Below are 9,873 nucleotides of genomic sequence, written 5' to 3'. Positions count from 1 at the left end.
TCTATTTTCAGTCTGAGAGGGAGAGAGAGAGGGAGGGATAGAGAGGGGGGCGGGGGCAAAGATCGTCTATTAAAAAGATGGTATGTAAACAATCTTAGCTTCGTTTAAAAGTGACTCCAAAGGAAATTATACCTGGCTATATGCCGTGGCCAGACTGTCAGGGTTTGTCACGACCAAACGAGACTGTCCTGTTGAGAAAGAAACGAGCCCCCGGGTCGTCTGTGCAATTACGACTCACAGTTACGTATCGTTATTAAGCTACATCTAGCGGCTGTAGAGCTTATTCCAGGAAGAAAGTAAAGATTTTAAAGGACAATGTGTGCTGGAATTTGAGGCAGAGTTAGACCTCTTTGTTCTTGAATTCAGTTTCTTTCTGTGAGGCAGCTTTAAATTGTACAGTCAGATTTGTCTCCATGTGTCTTTTTTATTTTCAAAATGAAAGAAGTGAAAGTTAATATAGAAAAAATCGTTAGAATATTATTCTTTGTCTTCATCTTCTTCTTCTCCATCTTCTTCTTCGATATTTTTAACTCCCACAGTGTGTCAACAGACAATAAAAATTGAGGACCAGAGTTTCTGTCTGATAACTGAAGCCTCCATCTGTCAAACATAAACGATCTTCGGCAGGCACGTTTTGTGTGACGTTACTACGCCGCCCTCCACCACCCACGCACGAGCCTCCCCGCGTCCGGAGCACGAGACCACGGCACAGTTGGCTGTATTGCTTTTAGAGAATGATAATAATGATAACTGTAGTAGATGTTATACTGCTCACCTGTTTATGATGCACGAGACGAAACGTCACAGAGAGAAGAGACTTTGGAGGGAGGAGGTTCAGTGTTTCAGCACCACGGACAGCTCATTAGAGGGTCTGATGCTACGTTCAAAAACAGCTGGGAAATCGGAGCTTTCCATTGTACACAACATTGTACATTTGAAAGTTGGAAACTGACAGAAACAATGACCAGATCCAGATCTGTTCAGTATAAAGTACATTCATTTACAAGTACAATACATACGTTATATAGTAACACTTATGTTCATTTCTGAACATAAAATGATACAAAGGGTACACAAATAAAAATGTAATTCTGAAATACATATAGATAACAGTATTTAAGAACTGTGTGTGGTCTTGTTGTTTAGTCCATCTCCATGATTACGTCGTGGCTTATGTCTCATGCAGGAGGCTGAAGCGCTGCAACATGAAGAAAACAAAAGCAGAAACTGTGGGAACACAAAAACATTCACCATTTGATTTGAATTTTCACATATGCAGCTGCTGATCTGGATCAGTGGCATTGGTTCTCACCTCTTCTCTTGTCTCTGCATATGAGTACCAGTAAGATGGTGGTCATCAGGTAAGGAATCCCTACGACTACATGACATACCAGCACAGAGATAGACAGTGGGGCTGCAGAAGCATCTGGAACTGCTGGATCTGAATTTGAAACAATAAAACAAAGAGAGTGTTGGTTGCAACAGGACGGCAGAAAGCTCAAACACTCATGATTACCACAAGGGCAATATGAGCAACTGCCCCAAGGTTCCAGAGCTCTAGGGGCTTCAGTAGTTCTGGGTTAATGGGCTGTGGTGGTGGTTAGTGGTGGAAAGCAACACAAATGCTTGAACCCAATGAGGTTAGCATGCTAACCAGCTAGCCCTGGCTAGGCTGGCCTGTCTTGTCACTTTCCGACACTGCTACACTGTAGCGTCTAGACTGTCCCGAAGAAGCACCGCTGCTCAGAGGATGCATTATAAACTTTTGTACTTTAAACGCAAAGATGACTCAAGCTCTTGGCAAGTGACCATCACCACTACTTGAAACTACTTTTGGTGGCAGAGAAAACTTACAAATAGTCCCTTTAAAGAACTGCTGACATGATAAAAAATGAATCTATGTGCGTCATTAAGAAAATGAAACAACTGTACTGTGTGTCAGCAGATTAAAATTTTGGTCTCACCTATGATAGTCAGTCTGCTCTCTGCTGATTCTCCAGCTCCAGAGATGTGACATTTGTAGAGTCCTTCATCAGACTTGGAGACACTGTGAAGAGTTGTGTTTTCTGTAAAACTGCTCGTGATAAGGAGGCCATCTTTGGAGAAATCAACTTTGAGGTTGGACAAAATCCTTGTTTTACTCCTACAGCGCAGAGTCACAGAGTCTCCCTCTGTCACAGGAAGGGCAGGACTCTCCAGGATCACAGAACCGGCTGAAACAACAAACGAGACTCAGGAGTTTCAGCCATATCTTCATATCGTCATGGTAAATTCAAAACTGCAGCAAGAAACCAATTAGCTTAGCGTAGCACAAAGACTGGAAACAGGGGAAACAGCTAGCCTGGTTCTGTCCAAAGGTGACCTGACCTTGTTTAAAGTCCATACCTGTAACACTGATGTGTACAGTCTGGCTTCGCTGACCTGAACCAGACTCGCACCAGTAGAGTCCGGTGTCCGAGGGGTACGCTGTGTTGATGGTGCAGGTTGAGCCCTTAAGAATTCCCCAGCTGAATGGGCAGGTCTCAGTTTCTCCGGTGGTTGTGTTCCTTTTCAGCCGACTGCCTCCAGCTGAGACCTCGCAACTCAGAGACACTTGTTCATATTTAAAAAACTGAGATCTGCTGGGGGTAATCTGGATAAACACTGGAGGGAAAATATAGAGAAAACAGCTTTAGAGTGATTTCCACAGTGCTAGAAGAACGCAGGACAGCAGAGACACGAGGGGAACGCATACCAAGATAAAACCAGGAAGGCTAAACACACACGAAATGATAATATGCAAAAAGAGGAACCTAAAAACACTAGAAACACAAGAGAAAATAATACTTTACAAAACCAACACATTTTTCTTTGTTCCTGTGCTCTGTGCTTCACATTCAGTTTGAAATACAAAGAAAAACAGCTCATTACCTTCTGTTTTGGGGTCAGATGAGGCAAGTGAATGAAACACACCTGAAGAAACAAATGTAGCAGGGTAGAGAGGAGTCATGATTTTGAGTTTGAGACTTTAACATATGAATCGAAGCACAGAGAGGAAATATGGTTACTTACAGACGCTGTAGTAGTAGTAGAACAAAAGGGTCTTCATTTTTTCTCACAGCTGACGGGCAAATGGCTGACTTATACCACTTCCTCTTTATATTGGTAACACTAAAAAACACCCTGAGGTGCAATTCACACTTCTCCATTGCTTCTGTGTGGACTTCTAAGCACTGCAGCGACACTGCAAAGAAAATGTCTTACAGAAAAAACAACTTGCCACCACAGTCTTGAGCCGTCAGTAAACTGTAGATCCTTCTTTTATAAGCCTTTTACTGTTTAATAAATGATTTTAATCACTTAAATTCTGTGTCCACATGGGGGCAGCAGAAACAAGCTATGAACACTCCTCAAGTTAATATGCTGAACTGAGTCCAATATTATCTCAGTTTTAGCTCTGAGAGGGACAGAGCTGGAAGGTGTCAGGAGTCAGAAAAATTATTTCACAAAAAACAAGCCAATAAAATGAACACAACACATCCGAAGAGAGAAACTGAAAGTGCTGAGGTCTGAAGGACAAACAAATGTGTAACTGTGACTGTGCGGACTGGAAATAAATGTCTCACGTTTTAAAACTAAAATGCACACAACATGTTATACCACTTCTGCAGCTGTGAAACCAAAGCACCATGAAGTATAATTCACACCTCATTGCTTCCTGGGCGACTTGTGGCACCAGACAAACACTGCAGCAAAAAATGTTTGCTTTTTATTGTTTTAATCCTGCGGTAATTGAATATTTGTCCACCTGGGGCCAGCAGAAACAAGCTGTCAACACCTTTTTGGTTTATATGGTGGAACTTCTTAGCTTCTTAGCAAACAGTTGCTAAGTAAATTTGGAGCTGTGTTTGTGTCGCCCTGATGAATATAAGATTTTGCTTTATTTAGCCCATTAATGGTAAAAATCTATTTGGTCCCAGACCAGCTGGAGAACCACCAGCTGCTGAAGATTTTAATGTGACAATACACCTGTCTTTTCTCTATGAGCCAAAAAATAGACCCACTAATTTCCCAACATTTGACCTGATTTTCCTGCACCAGACCTACTTCTGTCTAAGTTCCTATGTTGCTCTCCGGAGCGTCAGTAGGAAACCTTCAGTTCGCCACAGGAGCGATGGTGAGGTCAGCCATAGATGTCAGGTGATGGAGGCCTGGCCCTCAGTCTGGGCTGCAGTCAATCCTCAGGGTGTTGGATTAGGTTGAGGTCAGGACTCACCCAAACTGTCATTTTGAAATGGGAAAAGTCCAAAGAGAAACTGTTGATCCAAGGTTGAAGGAACTAGAATATCCTTATGTGTTGTGGTGTTGGGAATTACTGGACTGTAGGAAAGTATAGACTGTAAATGCTCTCTAATTTTTGTCCATAAAGTGTTTGTCACATTGAATGTGTCTTCAATGAAGCAGGAAACACCCATTTTTTTGGTGCTGCTCTAAAACCATCTTTGATTTGATTTCTAAGCGTTAAGGTTAGGGTTATACAAAGGCAACAGGAACTTGGTTGAAGTTCCTGAAGAAGTGTCTTTAGTTCTAATTGATTAGAGTTCAGGCATTTAATCTCCTTGTTTCCCCAGTGTTCAGGTACTTGCTGCACTGTAGTGCATACAGTACACTGCAGTTTTTCAGATACAGCTGAAACACAAGGAATAACAATTAAAAACCACGATGTTGTTCAGTTTATTGTTGCTGTTTCCTGTCTGCTCTGTGTTTCGATGAAACCACAAGAGCATAGTGGTTTGCTGCCATGTTGTGTCTTCAGAAAACTCATGCAAGATCAGTCACCTTTGCATGGCACTTAGAAACACCATGACCTGGATGACTGAATCTTCACAGACATCATGGATGTGAATGAGGAATATGTGGTGTAATACTGTCAGGCACGGTGGACAAAAGCGTTTTAAAACTATTTAAACTTTAAATTTAAGGCAAATATTTGGGGAATAAAGGACATTCTCCAGATATGTGTGTGTTGCATTTGATAAATATGTTTTATAGAATAAAGGTTATTAAACTACTTTAATAACCTTTATTCTGTCACAAACTGCATTATTTTGTCCACAATTGCAATTTGCTTAAGGTCAAGTTTTACTTATATGGCACATTTAAAGACAATAAGAGTTGCCCTAAAGTGCTTTCCAATTGTAAGCGATGGATTAGCAATACAAGTACACATACAGCACATAAAGAAATAATTAGTGTGTGAAGATAAAGTCATAATCAGCAACATAAAAAGCCTGATCACCTTTGGTTTTCAGGTGACAGGTTTCAGTGCTGCTTCAGTCACAGATGTCTGTGAGTGGAATAATGTTGTGATCAGTCTGAGATCAGCTGTGCAGTTTCTGCACCTTCATTGCAACATGGTGAAAAACATGGCGTGAGAACACCAGCTAAGCAGGTCATGTTAAAACCACACCAGTGGTGGCAGATTTTCACAGCATCACTAAATTATCACTCTCAGACAACATGCATGGCACTGAGGAAGTGGGTCAGTCTTGCCTGTGGTTTATTGTCTCTCACTCTGTCTGGCTGAAGCTGTATTCATATTGTTGCTTTAAACTGATAAAAAAAAATATATAAAATATATAATATATTAAAATGTGCTGCATTGAGGAAAAACATCTAAAGTAAAAATCACTTTATTATACTTTATTATTACTTTTATTATTCTTCAAAACATTTATAGTCGTGTGAAAAAGAAAGTACGGTGTGTGAATGTGCAGCGTCCTGGCAGTGAAACAATGGAAATGGTTCACATGCTGGACCTGACGTTCACAAAGATCTAATAATCTCAAAGCGACTCACTGATACAGTAGTACTGATACAGTAGTACAATACACAACAGTCACGTGATGGACCACTTACTGATGGAGTCAAAAGAAAGATGATGGGTACAGTGTCAGAGACAGACAGGAGGAAGTGGCAATGGATAAATGTGAAACAGTATGATCCACCACAGACTCTCATATCTGTCTGATCACACACTGAAGACTCACAGGATGAACTTCAGAGGATTGTTTGAACTTTTCTTGTTCATCAGTTTGATTTCTGCTACTAAAGGTAAGCTTTTCTTTTATCAGTGATAAACACGTCTATCCTTCAAAACTTCTGCTCTTTCTCTCGTCTTTTTACAAATATAAAAACATGTATTTTAATCCTAGTAACTGGCTGTATTTATATTGTTTTGGATTTTGGATGGATGATTCACTTAGAGGACTGTTCAGACAATATTATTAATATGGTAAAATATGACAAAACATTGACTGCATCATTGAAAGAATAATTACATTTGGTTCTGCCAAGCCATCAAACCCCAGCTTCCTGGTTTCAGTGCGGCTTGAATTTGATTTGGCAAGAGATAATATAAAATCACCTAAATGTAAATGCATTTAAGTGAATTAGACTCATCACACGAGAGGAACATCATAACAGTGGCTAATAAAACAAACAAAAAATCAAATTTTGGAAATGGAACCAGATCAGAACCAAAATCCAATCATTTCAGCTTAACAATGTCTGTTCACTAAGGTTTGGCAAAGTCTTGTTAAAATAAATGATTATTTTGGTCTGCGATTGATGCTCCATTTACACCTGGTGTTAAAATAAAATGTGTATTCAGACACATTATGTAAATAATAAAGGATCAGATCTTTCCTTTCCGTTTAAACCTGCATTTTTAATGTGTTCTTGTTATCCTCATTGAGACCAATTCTCTGTCCTCCAGAGCAAAACCTGTAATCTGACGTGGCAGCAAATCAGCTGGCATTGTAAAATATGTCTTTAAAGACTGACGTTTCTGTACAAACTGTTGACGACTCCAGAGACATGAATCTTCCTCTTATTTCTTTATGTTTTCATCATGTTAGCTGACTTCTGATGTGAGGAGTTCTCAGTGGGTTTTGTGGTCAGATGTCAGAGCTCAGTTTTTATGTTGCAAAGGTACAGACGCTGGCACATCTGTACATCAGGCCAAGTCTGAATAGTTGCTGCTAAACCACTGACTCAAATGACTTGAACGACTTGTTACAACAAGACAGGAGCACAAACAACAAGTGACATACACCTGGATCTCAGACAGTCAGAAATGAAGATGTCTCTTAGATGAGAGCTGAATCATCATCATTTTGTAAAAAAAAAACTTTAAACCAGATGAGGAAGTAGTATAACGTATGTGATATGTTCAGTTGTGTTGTGGTTGTGTAAGAGTACTCTGTCCTAGTTGTAAGAAGGAGGAAGAAGCTTGATTTGAAATTACTTTCACAATTCAGTTTTTTTTACAGTGTGAGTAGTTACTGTTTGCCTACTTGTTCACATGCTCTTTCTAGGTGGAGCCAAGTTAATTGGACCGTCAAGGCCAGTGCTGGGATTAGTTGGGGACGATGTGATCCTGCCATGTAGCCTGCAACCTGCAGAGAGTGTTGCTGAGGCCACAGTGGAGTGGTTGAGGCCTGACCTGAGTAACAGTAACGTCTTCATTTTCCGTGATGGGCGGGAGTCATACCAAGACCAAAACCCATCCTTCCAACAAAGGGCAACTTTGTTCCTACAGCAACTTAAGAACGGCAACATGTCGTTAAAACTGAGTCGTCTTCAACTCTCCGATGCTGGGGACTACACATGCAAATGGATCAAATCAGGGTCGCAAACCTCCATCCAAGTCCGTCTTGGTAAGTCTTTACTTTTTTTTGTTACGTAGAATCTCAGATGACATAGTTTTTTAAATTGTTTTCTCCTCCTCAGCCATAGGTGCTGTTTCTGAGCCTAAAATCTACGCTAAGAGAGAAGGCACAAAGGTAGCTCTGCAGTGTGAAGCTAACAACTGGTACCCACAGCCTGAGATGGAGTGGACGGACGGGAAGGGAAACATCATCTCTCATGACTCCAACATTACAAAGAATGGTCAATACTACTCTGTCCATGGAACAATCGAAGTGGAGATGACAGAGAATGTTTACACCTGTACAGTTCGACAACAGAACATCAAACAGTCCAGGGAAACAAATTATACAGGCAAGTCTTCTTTAGTTTATTTCATGATAAGACACCTCTAAACCTAAACTCTGAATCCTCTCAGCCTCAGATGTAATTAATGCTAACACTGTGCTAACTTGCTACCAAACTAGAATTACCGCCTCACAGTCGTAGCCCTCAGCCAGTCCAACTGCAGTTAATTAGCATGTGAACTCTTGTGTTAACTGTGAAAAAACAGACATGATGATAAACAGACCTGTGCACATCCATCCTCTAATCAGTTTCTTTTTCTCAGTTGTCTGCCAGGAAGCATCCTCACAGCCAATCATATGGGCTATAGTTTTTGGACTTTTATTTGTGATTTCTGCTGTTGCTGGGATTGTGGCATGCAAACGTGGTAAGTCATTTAGCTTCCTTACATGACAAATATTATAACAAACACACATGGTTTTTCTATCTAAATATAAGGCATATCATTCTTTTTCCTATCCTTTAAAACACCACCATCACAGGCAACGCAGGAAACCAAATAATGCATAGAAACGTGTTTACATTTTTAAACTTAACACAAATTCTGTTTTAAATAAAGTGAATCACTCGTTTTTACAATGAATACACCATCAATCTTCTCCTACCTCCTTCTGCTTCCAAGGGCGCTAAGCTTGACCTCAGCCTGCTGGCAGCCTTTCTAGCCTATAGCGTTGAGCTTCAGGTTGTTTTCACTGCACTACATGACCAGCTGATCAATCTCCCTCCTGTATGTGGACCCATCCCCAGGTGCTGCTGATGGTGTACAGCGAGAAGAGTAGAGGGGAGAGAACACAGCCTTGAGGAGAGAAAAAATTTAGAAATGTGACAAAGATTTGTAAAATTGCTATGTTACTGTATTGTTATTCATTTAAGGGTTTGATGGAGCAGATGACTTGGCTCACAGAGATCTGTAAATACTGCTTATTAAAAGTGTAACTGTATTACCTGCATGTATGCCAATAAAGTCCTGAATCTTGAATCTCAAACTGTACCGTGTCTTTAATGCCAGTTAGGAAACATTACTATAACATGTAATATAGTATATACAGTGTATATAACAGTATGTTAGCATGCTGATTAGCATTTAGTTCAATTTAGCTAAAATACTTTTCCTCTTAACCATCAGGTAAAGTGTAGAAAGAATATTTTAATGCCAATGGAGCAGAAAACGAAAGTAGTAATGATTCTTTGTGCCACTAGAAGGAGCCACACAACAACAGGACAAAGTTTCCTTATAGAACACTATAAAACACAAGTTTTGACTGAGAGACACAAGCTGCAGAGAAACAAACACAATCTATTACTCACAAATCTGACTTTCCAGAACCAGCTCGTGTTGTTGTCGTGTACCTGACAACAGCGTTCACCTGCAGCGAGAGTGAAGGCGAAAACCGAGCGCAGAGAAGTTCAGTGTTACAGTGAAGCAGGTCCTGACACAGTCCACAACAAAGCTGGTCCACAACAAACCTGCCCGGGACAGAGGGGTCCCTGAGGGTTCAGGGGTTGTCCTGCTGTGAAATCGTCAGGTGCACGTGGCGTCATGCTGGGATTGAATTACCCACCGATCATTGCGCTGAGACCGCGGAGTTACCGGGGGCGGGGGGAGACACATTTACAGACTGTATGTAACACACATATCTCACTGGTGACTCATCGAACAGCGCAATACAAACAAACAGTCTGATACCTGAGACCACGTGACTCCTCATCACCTGCCCTGTGATTAAACCCCCACCTCCATGAACCAGAATATTCAAAACTTTTCAACCATCAAACCTTTATTGTTTCTGTATTTGACAAATCAAAAGCACCACTGTTCCCCGGAGGAGGTCCTGGAGA

At 40.8% G+C, this 9,873-nt stretch overlaps 2 protein-coding genes across 6 annotated transcripts; one reads left to right on the top strand and one right to left on the bottom strand.

Moving 5' to 3' along the window:
• Positions 1–979: 979 nt before the first annotated feature.
• Positions 980–8,773, bottom strand: LOC108886838 (low affinity immunoglobulin gamma Fc region receptor II-a). 4 transcript variants are annotated; one of them, XM_051067129.1, is made up of 8 exons: positions 8,640–8,773; positions 4,087–4,260; positions 3,052–3,223; positions 2,911–2,952; positions 2,386–2,643; positions 1,965–2,213; positions 1,313–1,441; positions 980–1,227 (listed from the first exon to the last, which is right to left on the bottom strand). In XM_051067129.1, exons 3-8 carry the CDS (start codon positions 3,086–3,088, stop codon positions 1,172–1,174), a joined length of 771 nt encoding a protein of 256 aa, XP_050923086.1. In that variant the 5' UTR covers positions 3,089–3,223; positions 4,087–4,260; positions 8,640–8,773; the 3' UTR covers positions 980–1,171. The 4 variants fall into 4 exon arrangements, with proteins under 4 accessions (XP_050923086.1, XP_018537420.1, XP_050923087.1 ...); XM_018681904.2 differs by having other exon boundaries at positions 980–1,198; positions 3,052–4,260; XM_051067130.1 differs by lacking the exon at positions 4,087–4,260 and having other exon boundaries at positions 8,640–8,757.
• LOC108886828 (butyrophilin subfamily 1 member A1) lies at positions 5,706–9,013 on the top strand. Of its 2 annotated transcripts, none has more exons than XM_018681887.2 (5): positions 5,706–6,093; positions 7,359–7,700; positions 7,774–8,043; positions 8,300–8,401; positions 8,782–9,013. In XM_018681887.2, exons 1-5 carry the CDS (start codon positions 5,979–5,981, stop codon positions 8,811–8,813), a joined length of 861 nt encoding a protein of 286 aa, XP_018537403.1. In that variant the 5' UTR covers positions 5,706–5,978; the 3' UTR covers positions 8,814–9,013. The 2 variants fall into 2 exon arrangements, with proteins under 2 accessions (XP_018537403.1, XP_018537404.1); XM_018681888.2 differs by having other exon boundaries at positions 5,712–6,093; positions 8,657–9,013.
• The last annotated feature ends 860 nt before the right edge of the window (positions 9,014–9,873 follow it).

This window comes from Lates calcarifer, unplaced genomic scaffold, assembly GCF_001640805.2.
Source record: "Lates calcarifer isolate ASB-BC8 unplaced genomic scaffold, TLL_Latcal_v3 _unitig_1152_quiver_589, whole genome shotgun sequence".
NCBI classification, from domain to species: domain Eukaryota; kingdom Metazoa; phylum Chordata; class Actinopteri; family Centropomidae; genus Lates; species Lates calcarifer.
Note: the sequence above shows the minus strand (reverse complement) of the source record. Positions and strands in the feature narration are given on the sequence as shown.

Excerpts from the sequence above, each read along its gene's own strand:
- LOC108886838 (XM_051067129.1), bottom strand. The coding sequence starts at position 3,088 with ATGAAGACCCTTTTGTTCTACTACTACTACAGCGTCT. Across the intron at positions 2,644-2,910 it reads ATCTGACCCCAAAACAGAAG|TGTTTATCCAGATTACCCCC; the intron begins GTAATGAGCTGT and ends TTTTCCCTCCAG. Across the intron at positions 1,442-1,964 it reads GAGCAGACTGACTATCATAG|ATCCAGCAGTTCCAGATGCT; the intron begins GTGAGACCAAAA and ends TTTCAAATTCAG.
- LOC108886828 (XM_018681887.2), top strand. The coding sequence starts at position 5,979 with ATGATCCACCACAGACTCTCATATCTGTCTGATCACACACTGAAGACT. Across the intron at positions 7,701-7,773 it reads CTCCATCCAAGTCCGTCTTG|CCATAGGTGCTGTTTCTGAG; the intron begins GTAAGTCTTTAC and ends TCTCCTCCTCAG. Across the intron at positions 8,402-8,781 it reads GATTGTGGCATGCAAACGTG|GTGCTGCTGATGGTGTACAG; the intron begins GTAAGTCATTTA and ends ACCCATCCCCAG.